The sequence below is a fragment of the Seriola aureovittata genome, chromosome 23 (assembly GCF_021018895.1).
Source record: "Seriola aureovittata isolate HTS-2021-v1 ecotype China chromosome 23, ASM2101889v1, whole genome shotgun sequence".
Lineage (NCBI taxonomy): Eukaryota > Metazoa > Chordata > Actinopteri > Carangiformes > Carangidae > Seriola > Seriola aureovittata.
Genome location: NC_079386.1, coordinates 13,026,831 through 13,042,471, shown reverse-complemented (window position 1 = coordinate 13,042,471; position 15,641 = coordinate 13,026,831). Strand labels below are relative to the sequence as shown.

The 15,641-nt window shown below is 42.5% G+C and overlaps 1 protein-coding gene across 2 annotated transcripts in view; it reads right to left on the bottom strand.

Annotated features, from left to right (window-relative positions):
• The window catches only part of svep1 (sushi, von Willebrand factor type A, EGF and pentraxin domain containing 1), a 90,689-nt gene extending 76,999 nt beyond the window's left edge, over positions 1-13,690 (bottom strand). The window contains exon 1 of one of the 2 annotated variants that reach the window (XM_056368583.1): positions 12,307-13,690. In XM_056368583.1, the coding sequence (XP_056224558.1) occupies positions 12,307-12,855 (549 nt within the window). In that variant the 5' untranslated portion in view covers positions 12,856-13,690. The remainder of the gene's footprint in view (positions 1-12,306) is intronic. The other variant, XM_056368584.1, reaches the window with a different exon arrangement.
• Between the last annotated feature and the right edge of the window lie 1,951 nt (positions 13,691-15,641).

Here is a 15,641-nt window from a genome sequence, read left to right as displayed (position 1 = left end):
AAAAAGTCAACCAAGCATTAAACTGTTTTGTGACAGTAACAAAGTCTACTTTATGTGTGTGTGTGTGTGTGTGTGTGTGTGTGTGTGTGTGTGTGTGTGTGTGTCCTATTCATGTTTGCAGCTGCAGTGGATAATCCGCCCTTATAAGCTAACAGCAGCTTCTGTAGATTCCCCACTTTCTAACGTACATCTCATTTTTATGACTAGCTTATACTCCTCCTCTCTGCAGCCATTAAATTAAAAACCTCTCCACTGGGGAACAATTAACTGTATGTAGGTTATACGCGAAAAACGACAGTGATGGATGCGTAGGGGCCGATGTGGAGAGGTCTGAAATTACATTTGTTTCCGACGAGGGGGTTTACTGACATCTGTGTTTTACAGAGCTGGGAAATGTAAAGATTGTCCTCGCCCTTTGCTGAGTTCATTCCAATGTTCGAAAAAAGGAGGGACATTCGGAGGGTAATTTTGACTCCAGTCCTGCAAATAGCAAGTGAATAATTTCTTTTGAGCCTTGGTTGAACGACAAAGTGATTCGTGGTAATTTCCACTCTGGCAAAGCGGCCGAGTCTTGATGCATGTAACAGGAGAACAGGGTGAGCGAGAATAAGGAATACCTCGAGGAAAGGTAACGGAACATTTGTGTGACACATGTTAATGAAATTAAATCAGTCACTTGCATTGTCCCTGGCTTTTCCTACTTCCTCTTCCTCTCTTTACGCATTTTCATACATTCAATCATGATGTAGATCCCTCTTTTTACAGATATAGCGAAGATATGGAAAGATGTAAGCAACTAACACCGATAAGTATCTACAACCGCAGAGCCACAGTCATTTCCCCTAAGAATTTGGCTGAGTGATTGTCCTGGTGATGGGTTGTAGTGTGGTTAAAGTGGCGGTTTTGGGTGTGTTTCCCATCTTCAAGCATACAAATAAACTGTTGTTTAGCACAGAAAAGGAACATGCACACTGATGGCAGTAAAATAAAGAGTTATGTTTTCATAAAATCCTTTCAAAATTAGTGTACAAACACCTGTAAGCTATTGATACATCAGTCTGATACACTGGATTGGTTATCAGAGCCAATCCTGACCAAATTAAGCCACATCTGACCTATTCACATTATACTGTCTACAGTTTTAGTTGCTGTTGTAAACATATGCATACCAATAAAACTAAATAATTAAAGATGGTTAAAAGTTTTAAAAGTATATGTTATATGCATGTATGATGTATGTTACCTAACACTTAAAAGAGTCAGTTATGAGGAGCAAAATAAAGAAGCCCTGATTTTGACATATCAGAATCAGCACCTGGAAGCACAAATAAATGCTCATAAACTTGCTTAAGCACACATATGTATTTCATATACACTCAACACACACATACACACACGCGCTCCCTGTTGTTTCCACTGGCCTCAATCACCTCATTTTCATTCTCTAATTCTTTCTCTAACTGAAGTCGCTGGTTTTGGCCAGAGAAAAGCCCAGTTATTTGACCGCAGCAGCTTTAGCCCGAGGCCAAGTGGGACACACTCCACAGCATCCAAACCCGACCGTGCTGTATACACTGAAGTCTACTGAAAAATGCTGGGGCAGACCCTCGAGGCAGGAAAATTAGGCGTGATGCAGGGAGAGAAGACAAACTGGAAACAGAAATAAAAGAGAGACAGATGGACAGATCACCTTTGGAAGACTGAGACAGTGAAAAACAGTCGGTGTGATTCAAACTACGGTCGAAGAGACAGTGACTCCAAACTCAGCAGCCAAATACTTTATCAGCATTAACTGCAGTAATTTACAACCTTTCAACAAAGTCTAGAACAACCGAACAAAGACTGACTTGGGGTTTTTCACTTTGCAATTCCAAACAGACGGACAGCAAAACTTTTCAAGCTGTCAAAAAAAGCTGAACACACATTCGACATAAATATTGATGTAAAACAAAGACAGATTCAGATCCTCTCCATCTATTTCGAATTCGTTCAAAGCCACCGGCAGCTGCCAGCTCCTTCAGGATTTATCCGACATGCACTAGTTTGTCTCAGTGAGGGTTTTTCAACACTCAGCTACACAGGCCACCACCCAAAGACAGAAGAAACTGGTAAAAAAAATGAAGTGGTATTGTGTGAAACCTAATCAGACCATGTTGCTTTCTGAACCTGTCTCCTTAACAATTCGAGCGAGCGGAAACCTAAGCTTGGGTTTTTCTGAATTTGTTTAATGCCTCATGGGATGTTCCTAACGGGGGAAGACCCACTGATCTCCTAAAGAAAGATGTACAGAAGATGAAGAGGGATAAAGCAGATCTGCTGAGGTCTTACATCGCCAAGTCTGTGGTTGCTGTAGTGAATACAGATGGGAGCAGGATGCATGGAGAGTTGTTGGAGGAAACCAATGACCCTGGATTGGGCTTAAAAAAACTGTTGAACTGAAGCATTTTGTTCCAAATGAGATATCCAGCATTTGGAAAATCTATTAGAAAATGGTTCAGACCAAAACACTTCAAAGATAAGAGATTGCAGCATCTCTAGCAACTGGGACTATTTCAAAGAGATCCCTGCGAGGATCCGTTGCCCAGTTTTCTGACAGGTTGCACATGTTTGATCCAGGTTCGGGCTTCTTATGAGCCTTTCTGCACTGTGGCGAGCTGCAGATGCACTCGCTGCCATGACCACTGAACTCAGCTGAACTCTCCGTGTGCATATTTCTGCTCAACTGGCTACCTGTCAACACTTTCCCAGAGATATGTGATAATCAGAGAATTTTAAAAGGCCCTCAGATATCAATATATGGTGACACAGAACGGAGGGATGAGCTGAATCACACCCTTGAGAATAAAACCCTTTTACGAGCACTGTACAAAACATTAAAAGACAGGTCAAAAATATATTCACAGTTTTGATGTATCACAGAAAACTGAAACGCTGATTCTGGGAATAAAATTATTTTATAAATCACATCTTTGGCTTGGAATTTGGTCTGAAAGATGGTTTCACAGAGGGACTATTTAATAAATGATACATCAGGGCTCTTGTTTTTTACTGTCATGCTCACTTTTAATCTTAACTCCACCTTTGCCAGTTCTTTATTTCATCTTTTCTCACACAGTAGCCAAGTCTTTATTTTCTACCAATTTTCTTTTTAAGCTTTCATTTCTGTTTCTCTCTGCTTTTTGTCTAAGGCCAGTTACATCAGGCCAGTCTGCATGTTACGTCGTGCGTCTGTCTGAGTGTGAGTGTGAGATAATGGTGAATGAGGAGGCCCTCAGGGTCTTCTAGGCGTTCAGAGGTCGGAAAATAGTTCCCGTGTTTCTGGAAAATATTCAGTATCCATTTCAGAGAGGAGGGCAGGGGTGAGCGGAGTGTGACGAGAGAAGGAACAGGAGTGCTGTGGCTGCCGTTGAGTAACAAAGGCAAATACTGTCTGTTCAATTAGACATAAGAAGACAGAGCGCAGTTTAACCAATGTAGAGGGCAGCATGTACGCAGCCTGAATTCACGGAAGGTCAGTTATGCCAGAATTTAGGCTTCACTCTAAAACAAACCTGTAAAACAAAATATATGTCAAACTTTGTGTCATCTGATGTTGATGATTTTTCTCAGGCTTGGAGTCACTGTGCAACATCAGTTTGACAAGCTGCAAGTGGTTTAACTTTTATGTTGCGCAGAACTGACACGATGTGTTGATTCATCAATAAAGTTGAATGAATCAAACATTTTGACAATCAATTAGCCATGAGTAATTAAGTAATACAAGTCACTTTTTAAGCAAAAATATGATTTGGTTCCAGCCTCTCAAGTAAGCAGATGTGCAGCTGTTCTTGGTTTTAAGTCATTTTTGATTGTTGCTCAAACAAATCAAGTAATTTGTTGTTGATGTCACCTTGAAAACCAGGAAACTGTGCAGCTCTAGGACCCAGTACCCTCAAAAATCTTTTCAAGAAAGCAATGGGTAGAGTAATAAAAAGAAGGTGGGGAGAATTAAAGAGTATAAAGAGTCCTACCAAAGGGCTACCAATTGATGTTAAATGATGGAGATAGTTTTGATTAGTGAAATACTAATATTCCTAGATCAAGGCTAATTTTATAAAACAGTAAGGAGATGTTGAAATATCACTTCAAAGCCCTCAGTTTCTTCTCCTCCAAACAGAAGTATTGTTGATGACAACACTGACAAAGAGCAGCTCGGTCAAAGACTTGTGTGAGAAAAATGCTCCAAAGCATATTTGAGGTTGATGGACAAAGCTATAAAATCAGAGAATGGAGAATTTTCCTGTCAGAGTGATTCAGTGTGAAGAGGCCCAGAGGAGCAGAACCTGAGACTAATGCATTTCTTCCTCCTAAACCCAAAACATACACTCAGACACAGACACAGACACAGACACACACACACAAAGCACACACATTCATGTTGAGTCTATTGTGTCGATCACCATGACAGTGTCTGACTAACTTTCCAAATACGCCCTGAGCATTAGTGCCAGGTAAGCACCCAGTAAATTATGTGTGTGCGTGTGTGCGTGTGTGTGTGTGTTACAACAAAACTTACATTTGAAGTGTATCATCTATGTTGGTGTCATAAATAGACAGTGCCTTGTTTTAACGGGACTATAGTCAAACATGTTGGGAACCGCACTGATCTAACTGATCTTCAACATGTACTAAAGAAGTTTCAAGCTGTAATTTGGAGTTAAGATCCATCAGCATTTTACTCTGCTCACTCCGTACCAACTACAACATGGTGAAAGAGCTTAAAAAACGAGAGCCTACATTATCCTTGCTGTCGTTTGAACCTACGTTAAGTTACAGGTTTCAGCTTTAAGTGCGAAATAGAAATAAATTCTCCTTTACTCATGTGAATGTCACCAGAGTAAAAGGATTGTTCTCTCCACCACTGATCTTGTTTTATGACAAAAAGCAATCTGTGCGGCGTTAAAGAAATACTTTACAGTCCTGAGTAAACACCTCACAGATTCATGAGGTGCTACATACAGTAATGGTAGTGACCCACATCCCACTGCAGACTCAGAAAATGTAAATCTGCTGTCGAGTGTCTGTGGACGTTCCTGTCTGGCCTCAGTCTTATCAGGGCTTTTTGAGCTGGAGGGTGAAGCGGCCTGTCTGCTCCATCCTTCTGTCTCACCCATCCCTGCCGCAGACCCTCCTGATACTGCGGAGGAGGAAGAGGAGGAGGAGGAGGCAAAGGGGCTGAATAGAGGGAAGACGCAGACACACTGAGGGGGAGGAAATGATTAAGGGTGAGATGGCGGGAAGTGGCAGTTGCACAGACAGGAAACAGAGTCTTTTCTTATCATCTTATCATGACTGGGTCAAGCCTTGGGGACCAGATCAAAGAGATGCACCTTGCTTTCATTTGCTGCAGAGAGTCCTCGTTTGCATCGGCTCTTTCGCTGAAATTGCGGCCATTTGCTTTATCCTTATGACTCTTTCCTGAGAGTTTAGCTCGAATTTATCAAAAGCTGCCGGTGAGAATTCACTGGCTTGTTTAAAATTTCCCCTGTGATCCAGCCAGGAGAATAAAAAACGCTTCGGTGAGCAAATATGTTTTCTAGAAATGAAAAAGCACCTGAAAATCACCCCACCATGCACAAAATTTTCCAGCATCCAGGTGATGGATGGTGTTCATTTCCCACCTTAATTTGCTGCGCTCTACATCTCATTACTGGTTATTCAGAAATTCAGAAGAAGGCTCAGACGTTAACATCAAGTGTATATATGTGTGTGTGTGTCTGTGCTTCAGAAAGGCCAAGAATATCCAGGATCTCTACAGTTCATTTCCACAGGCCAAATATGAGCAACTTACACAAGCCTCATTTAATCTAATAGAAAATGTTTTGAAAGACAATACTGCATATTTTTGCTGTAATGCGTCAAAGCTGATGACGATGACATTCCCCTGCCCAAAACGCTGCTGGGGATGTCTGTGGCTCTGGAGGAGAGCGTGATGGAAAAGTCATAGAAATGGGAGAAATGGGAAAAATAACGCTGACCCACTGGAATGAAGCCTCACAGACCCAGCCCACAATATTTATTTCATTTATTGTGGTCTGGCAAAGCTCAGTAAAGAAAGGCATCATTTCATGCGGAGTTGTACGAAGTGTGATTGACAAGTGATTTCCGTCTATGAAACATCAACTTGGACAACACTGGAGAAAGGTTGGCTTTGATTCAGATTTTCAAACTGGAAAAACTACCTAAACTATCCAGCAAGAAGTGCTTCTGAATAATACGAGGTCAGAAACTTTCAACTGCATTACGCTTCATTTCAAATCTACAATTACTATTTGAATTACAGCACTTGTTTACATGGTTTGGGAGTCATCAAGACAAGATTCAAATTCACAATGAAACCGAAACAGCTCCGCAAAGTCTCCTTCCATAATATTGAGCTAAAACATCTTTGGTGGATGTTTGCAGGACTAAGATCCAGCAGAGTTTACAGGCTGTAGGTTGACTTTACACATTTATAGACATCCTGCACACATACAGTATGTCTATAAATGCAAGCACGCACATTCCCATGCACACACTCCAGTTTGCAGTCTATAACATGACCTCTCTGACTTATATATGATGACAACCATGTAAAGACATGCAGCTGCTACATAAACTCTGTGTGTGAGGGAATTGTGTGTGAATAATGAGCGTGAATGCGTGTGTTTTCCCAGTGAGCTGGGCACATTAGGAGTCACTGGAACTTTTCACTGAGGAAGCAGAGGAAAATAACCCACCTGCTAGTCCAACTTATACAGATTTCAGTCCCAGAAGCACACTGGCTGGCAGAGCAGAAAGCTCCCTTTATTAAGTGGCTCCTTTTAACGCTGTTAAACTACTCCAATATCTGTTTTGACCCAGATTCAGGCAAGGCAGCACACCACTAACCAACAGTCAGGTAAAAACATTATAGCCACATTCTTTCTCCCAATTCCTCAATCCAGGGCTTTTTCCCCCTCTTTCTTCTACTTTTTTTTTTTTCCTGTCATTCTTCCATCTTTCTCCCACTCTCTTTCTTTCATCATCTCTTCACACGCTGCCCATCTGTCTGTGTCTTATGCAACTGTGAAGGCAGACTGACACAGTGCGGCCGCCAAGTCCAGTTTAGTGCTCAGTGTTTCTCTGCCAAAGCCGGGCCTGCCTGCAGAGAGCAAGAGGGGGTTTTATCTGGCAACACATGGCAACCCCAGAGGCAAATCTTCAGGATGGAGACAAGCGATGATACAAAAAAAACAAGTGGTGGCAGGATTGCAATTTTTTTACTGGCTATTACAGATACAGTCATTTCTCTCCCTGTATTTTTATGGCTGACACTCGTATCCAAAGCAAGCTCTAATAAAAGCAACAATGGAAAAAAACGTAATTCCTGGATCAACAAGATTACTAGCAACCAACAGAATAAAATAAAAGGTTTTGAGCCATATTGCCTTGAAGATATTTGTCCATGTTGAAAGGCAAATGCATGGAAAATAAATAAAATGAGAGCTGAAAAGAACAGGAAAATGGATTGCTTTTTACAGTAAGCAGAGGAGAGATGATTGAACTACTTCTGTCTCAGGTACATTACCACAGTTATTCCTCATGGGCCTACAAAATTTTTTTTAAAAATGACTGAAAGTCATCAACCAGCTCCTTTGTAGGAGGGTCGGGAAAACGCTGGAAAACTACAGGGTGAGTGATGTCATCAGTTACCAGGTTATCATGTCTGACGCGAGGTTGAGGAGAGACAGATCCTGAAATGAGGCGCTGCGAATCATCACGGCAAAGAGCTGCACTCTTAGTTAACTCATAGTGTATGACATTTACCCCCATCTACATTATTTCATACACAGACACAGAATGATGGTTTTTAATCAACCCATCTTGGTATCAGACCTCAGTATGTTTGATTGCCGAAATTTCCTTAGAATTGAATTGATATCTGATTTAAATCTTTTCTTAAATCTATTATTATATTGTTTATTATTTTATAGTTTTATGTACTACTGCTTTATTCTTGTAGCAATTGTTATGACACAATGAAACAGTGATGTAAATTAAATGGGGAAAACCAGCCCATGTTTGTAAGTTTACCGTTGTTTTGGTATTGTTACGGAGAAAGGGAACAGTATCACATTGGCACTGGTGTCAAAACATTTCAAACGACATCCTATAGGCCTCAGTATGCCTCAAATAAAGAACTTATCAGATTCAGCATTTGAAAAACCCTTCCCTATGGTGGAACTGAATTGGTGCCGCGTCCATGTGGATAACAGACAAACCGTCAATCATGTCCACCTCACACAGCGACTGGCCAGATGTGCAGAGGTGTGAAAGGAGGCTGGAACTGAACGTCTCTTTCACGCTACCCTTTTTTCATTCTCTACATAACTACTTCTGTCAATTTTCATCAGTGTAAAACACTGCAAAACCATGACTGTCTTCAAGGAAAGACTGTCCAAAGCTTCTTTTTTTTTTAAACAATTAAGTACATCTCATTCATGTCAGCCGTCATAGTGAGGGAGGAGATGTGATCTCATAATGGCGGACGTTTTCAGGCAGTCTCTAAAGGAAGTGTTGCACTCAGATTCACACAAGACACAAATAGCTGTGTAACAAATCAAAACGACAGAACTCGAAGGAGAAATTTACTCCTTGTATCCTGCCTCACCTCCGCACAGCTGACCAATCACAGCGTGAAGTTGGTTTTAATGTCAGATCATCAGTCACTCGGTCGCAGACATCTCCTTATTATCTCCTTATATTAACCGTCGAAAGTGTGTGACGCCGGGAGGGGACGTCTGAGGGCTACGTGATCATCCGAATAGCAGTTTGGACGGAGCACAGTGAGACTATTAAGAACAGCTAAAGACACTTGTCTTTAAATGTGGTCAGATGACACATCACACAGGCTGGTTTTTTTAAGCATGTGATAGCATAAGAGAGAGCTAGGGAGGGGCGAAGAGAATTGATCATATAAAATATATAATGTGCATATATATTAGATTAACACTAACTACAATTTTTGCCTAAACTAAGCGAAAAAAACCTGAATAAGGAATCATTTTGGAAGCTGCATACACTGATGCTTTAAACCTACTGTATGATGTATTAGGTGAAAAGAGAGACAGCAGAGAGACAGAGAGAGACAGAGATGAAGAGTGCTGGAGGAGAGCCCTGTCTCTACATGCACGGCTGGTGGAAAAATGTCTCTCTTAATGGATTCCAGCTTTCTACAGCACTTAGAACAGCCAAGACCAGCCAAGGGAATAAAATATGGCATCATTATTATTATACTGCAATTCTCAATTATCCTCTCTCTCTCTTACTTTCACTGTCTCTCTTTCTGTCTAACACACACACACACACACACATTATTTTTCCTTGAAACCTAAGATGGATACGTGGGAGCAGAAATACACGAGGGCACGTGTCGGGGCAAAAGTACAAAAATCAGTAATTACATGCACTCACACACATCGCAAAATTCCCAGTTCAGCACAGTCACACACTGAGACAGTTGCTGTACAGTTCAGTCAGTCCACGATGACAGGCGGATATGCGCCTCGTAGATTAGTGTTAGCAGACCCATCCTTTATATGGCTAATGGAAAGAGACGACAAACAGTCCTTATTTTCTCTTTCCAGTCAGATTCAGACGGATGATAAAAAAAAAACAGAGATCAGGCGATAAATCACAGATGGCCTGTTTTTTTTTTTTTTTTTTTTTTTTTTCTTCTTAACATTGATTTCCTTGATTATGCAAAGACACGGTAAACGCCAGACTGAATCTATCAGGTGTGGTGTGGTTTCTGGAGTACTGGTTGGTGTGCTACGTCTCGCTCGGTATCTGCTAGGCTCATCTATCTTTCCTTCTCTGTGTGTAGGCTGCACGTAGCTCTCCCATTACTCATACATCACTCAAGCCGGCCTACGGACTCTCACCATGCAGATGCAATACTGGAAAGAAATACAGGAGTGTTTGTTGGCTATGTGGATATCAGAGATAGAATATCAGAAATTCAATCTTTTATTTTAATCAGACTTTTAAACAATGACAGCCAACTTAAAAGCCTGAATAGCAGTACACTCTGTCATCTTTGGATGATTCAGACAACTACATCACTTGATAAATCACCCAAATCAATGTGAGTGTTTGTGAATAACGATAAGGCACTAAAGTTCCCCAAGAAAGCCTTTCCTTGGTATTGTTGTGATCTTGAACAGCTGGGAAACCGCCAGCGGTCTCCTTATCAGCACTTAACTAAGGAGGCAAGCTGAAAATCTGTCCTGAGGGCCAAGCTTTCAGCGCTAAGCCGGAGAATACAGTCCAAGGCTATTAGCTTTGCACAGGGATGAAGTGGAGGGTAAACCTGCCAAAAATTGGCTGGGCTGATGTGATGCATTCATTAAACGTTAGTACACATCAAAGTGATTTAGAGCACTTTATCAGGAACACCTGTACACCTGCTTATTCATGCAATTATCCAATCAGCCAATCATGTAGCAGCAGTAAATTCCTGCAGATGTAGGCGGTGAGCAGAGAAGCATCTCAGAATGGACAACACATTGAACCTTGCGGTGGATGGGCTACAACAGCATGTCAGGTTTCACCCGTCAGCCAACAGCAGAAATCTGAGGCTGCAGTGGGCACAGGCTCAGCAGAGCTGAACAGTTGCAGGCTGCAGAAACTGACCCGGTCTGATGAATCTGGATTTCTGCTGAGTCTGCACATGGTACAGTCAGAATTTGGTGTCAATAACATGAATTCATGGACCCAACCTGCCTTTTGTCAAAAGTCTAGGTTGGTGGCGGCGGTGTCATGGGGTGGGAAATGTTTTCTTCACCAAACAAAACTTGTGAGTTAAGTCCATGACACAAAGAATTAGGCTATCTTGAATGCAAAGGGAAGTGTAACCCTGTATTAGTATGGTGTTCCTAATAAAGTGCTCAGTGCGTGTAGGTTTTAGGGTGAAAAGCCATAAATTTGTCATTTTCTGAAAATATTATTATTAAAACTGATGCTTTTTCACCTTAGCATGATCACTGGCTGGATGTAGTCGTTGCTGCTCCTCAACCATCTTTTTTGTTTAACACCACATCACTGACTTTAAGCAGATGATGCTGCAACAGTCGGCAACAAGCTGAGCTATTTGGACAGCTATTAGCTCTGCTTTCATGTGGGCCTGCAGTCAAGTCAGTGAAGTTTGAGTCTGTTTCCTGTCAGTCCCAGTCATAACACTTATTTTGCATATTTGTCACCATGCCATGATTTTAGCCATTTCTCCTTTCGTCTGACTTCAAAATAACAGAAATAAGAGGCTGCAGTATTTCTTAACATGTCTGCTGACCCCAACAGCACCTGAATTTTGTCCTGTGTGTTCTTAAAAAAACGTTCAAGCTCCTAACTGAAGGCAGATCTGAGGCATGAGCTGAGGTGTGTGTGTTTATACAGGACCAGCCCGTATACCACCAACACAGCTTTTACAGCTGGGCTGTTTGGACTTGACGGATGAACAGGGCCATATGTCCTGGGTGCATGTGTGTTTCGGTGTGTGTGCACGTGGATGGGTGTCAGGCGGTTCAAATCAACAAACCATAAACAAGGTAACATTTTGAACCCATGTAACCCCACATAACCCCTAAATCCCTGCCTCTACAACAAATACAGCCACACAACCTGTGATGCTTCTTTTTAGGATCCAAAACTGTCTGGAGTAATGAAAATAGGCAAAGGGGGTATTGGAAAAAACCTTATCAGTAACACTGAAGTAATTCATATTCACCAACAAAGCTTCATTTAAGATGCACTGCCCACACGTCACATACACCAACAAAAAAAAACCCTGACTTGATTTATGTGTGTCCTGCTATCTGTTCCACTATTCCATTCCTGTGGGTTTTCCATGTGCTCACATCTGTGTGTGTGCGTGTGTGTGTGTGTGTGTGTTCACTCTTAATGGTGTTTTTATCACTGGAAACTCCTGAACAATTAGCTGGCAAGTGGCTTCCCCTCACTATCTGCTGGAGTGTAATATAGAGGAAGCAGGAGCAGCGGCAGCAAGGCCATGCTGGGTCTCATTAACATCAACCTTACTGAGCCACAATCACTCCCTGGCACACACACATACCGATACTGTGCAGTCACAAAGGTTTCTGCAAAAGCAATGGGGCAATATTCAAAGAAAATGAGAGCGTAAGCAAAATCTAAGAATGTTTTGGCACATTCAGGGACGCAGACTGACGCACATGCTTAACTGAGATCAGCTTTCAAGCCACTTTCACTTGATCATTAGATCTGACTCACCGCTGCCCTCTGGAAGGCTCCTTTCGTGTAGGTGCCTCCTCCTCTGTAGTTGATGGCCGGGATCTCCTGGTTGAAGAGGGAACACTTGTGCTGGTGGGACTTTGGTGCTGAGATGTGGTCCACCCTCGTCACTACATGGGTCTTGGATGAGAAGGTGACCAAAGCCACCCGCGTGTCCTCCGGCGCAACAGGAAAGTCGGACAGCATCTTGCGTACGAATCTCAGCTCACTCAGGAAGTTATTGGCCCCCACGCTGGACGACTCGTCCACCAGGAAGACCAGGTCCAAGCAGGAGCTTTTCTCACGCAGCTCACGGACGTTACGCTTGAAAGCCTGTCCGAGGCGCTCCACTTTGCTCTCTGCGCTTTCTGACAGGTTTCCGGCCGATGAGGAGGTGGTTAGGGGCGACATTTGCCTGGACCGGCGGGACTTCAGCTGGGGTTGGGACTGTTGGGCAGCTGGCCAGGCTGTGGTCCATACATCCAGGATGCACAGGACCAGAAGACAAGAAGTCCATAATGGTGTTAAAGAGTACCTTTGAGAAAACATAGTGACAGTCAGCACAACACCTGCACTGAAGAAAGACTTTGTTTAAAAAAAAAAAAAAAAAAAAAAAAAAAAAAGCACAACGTGGATCCTCTTCTTAAGAGTAATTCAGTGAAAATATATGTCTTATGCCTGCATCAGCGTCCAGGAACATAGCAGACAGCAACAGTCCAGTGCAAAGTTCCTCAAAAGCATTGCTGGATGAAGAGGAGGCTTCTTCTCCTGTCATTCAAAATGTGCCTCTGTTCATCTGCTTCTTTCCTCTCCAGTGGAAGAAAACTACAGTCCCGTCTGGAAAAATGTTTAGGCTCACAAGGTCTTTTCTACAAAAATAAATCTGTACAGTATATCTGCCTTTTTCCTTGCTTTTTGTACAGTCTGTATTGGTACATTTATTTTTTTAAAGCTTGTTAAGTGTCTGTAAAAATCAATATGTCCTCTCTCTCTCACTCTCCTGCCTGTCTGCTCTGTCAGTCAATCTTTTAGTTTGTGCATCAGATCAAAATCCCCCCCCAAGCCTCTTCAGTCCTCTTCAGTCCCTGTGTGCTGCCCCTCAGGCTCCTGTTTGCCTATGTGACGCTCCTGCCTGCACCGTCAGCCAAGCTCCGAATGCTTGTTCCCCTCTTCTCCCCAAATCATTTCAAAAAACACACAGAGGAGGAGGAGGGAGGAAAAAAAGTTGAGAGACAGAGAGAGGCTGAGGGGAAAAAAGGGGGCAGTCCAGCCGTGGCCGTGAAGTCATTTCTTTCCCCCTTCATCTCTCCTCCTCCTTCTCTCTCTCACCTCCCCCTCTCTCCCTATCTCTTTCTGTGTCTCTCACCCTCCCCCTTGCACCCTCCTCTTCTTGTCTCTCTCTCCTCTCTCTCTCTCCCTGTATCTGTCTATCTCTCTCGCCCTGACAGCGGAGTGAGGTTCGATGTCAGTGCAGCGCCTCGCCTGTCAACTTGTCAACATTCCCAAAGAAAACATCAGCAACAGGCGCTGTGATCAACTCCATATGTCCACACATGCACACTCACCGTGCACGCGAAGATAACATCAGAATGAGATCAAACAAAGTGAGAATGAAGGGTGGGATAAAGGGAGGAGAGGACAAAAAGATTATACGGATTAAAAACTCAGACAAGAATTAAGAAACAATATCATATAGAAGCAAAGTTTGGCATAGCTTAGAGGTGAGACTGAAATCTCAATTTATACTCAAGAGCTGGGAAGCAGTTGAGTCTGCTCTGGATACATGCTTTGTCAAATCATCACTCTTTTAGTAGCCATCATCTCCTCACCCTCCGTCCCTGTCTTCCCTGTTCAAGAAATAAAAAAAGAGGAGGGAACAACTGCCCTTCTCGCTCTCTTGATTTGTCTATTTCTTCCTGCACCACAGGGATTCGCACACACTCTTTCACTGCACTGTTTTTCTACATCTCTTATAGCCTCTCCCTCGTTCTCTCTCTCTCTCTCTCTCTCTCTGCTGCTGCTGCTGCCGTGTTTTCCTTCAGTGATTTTATCTGTAACCAAAACAAAGGCAGCCGGTGTTACAGAGGCACACTGCGCCTATTAAACCAAAGGCCTGAGATTTACAGCAAAGAGCTGGCTTCACAAGGAGCTGCAGAGGCTCACGGAGAAGAAAGAATCAGAGAAAAGACAGAGAATGAGACGGGGCGAGGAAGATGAAGGGATCGAGCAATGTAGAAAAAGATAAGGGGAAAGAGAGAGACAGATACATTACATGGCCAAAAGTATTTGGACATCCAAATCTTACACCCATATGTGATCATCTCGTACTAAAACAATGGGCTTTAATCTGTTGCTTTAACAGCCTCTGTTCTTGTGGGAAGGCTCTCCACAAGACTTTGGAACCTGGGTGCAGGAATTTACTCCCTTTCAGCCACAAGATCTGAATGAGGCTGAGGTCAGGGCTGTGTGCAGGCAAGTCGAGTCCTTCAGCACCAAAGTAGGGAAACCCATGTCTTTATGGACGATGTTTTGTGCTAGGAGGAATAACCACGATGAAACAGGAAGGTTGCCACAAAGTTAGAAGCATACTATTGTCTGTACTGTATCTTCATTGTATGCAGCAGCATTAAACTTTTTGCTTGATTGGAACTAGAGTTGCAACTAAAATATTTTCTTTTGATTAGTATTGATTAGTCTGCAAATTATTTCATACTTTGGGATATTTTCATGGACAGTTTTCACTATATTCTGATATTTCACAGACCAGAGTCCAAGGTGATGTCTACAACCAACCATCCAAAATTCAAACAAATTCAATTTATAGTAACATAGACATAGAGAAGATAGAGAAATGTGGTGAATTCTCACATATGAGAGGCTGAAACCAATGAATATTTGGTTAGACTAAAACAATTCATCCATAATCGAAATGGTTTATCAATTAATTGACATTGTTTCAGCTCCAATTGGTCTGGTCAGGGGTGTCTACAAACTTTTGGCTACATAGTGCTTAGAAAGAGAGACAGATACAGAGGGAGCAAGAAGAAAGAGAGAGTGAAGAATTAACAAAGTAAAGAGCAAGAGGAGGAGGAGACAGAAACAATAAAAAAGCAGAGCTGACAGAGTGTGTGTGTTTCCACCAGAGCAGTCCAGTGCAGTCAGTCTTATACTATTAGCCACAATGACACACAGCTCAGGCACACAGAGTGTTTAATAGTCTGTATGAGCCAGGGTCTCTCTCTCTCTCTCTCTCTCTCTCTCTCTCTCTCTCTCTGATTTAACAGCACTGGAAACTTCTGCACCAAAGAAGTGGGAATAGAAAGTAGCGTCATACT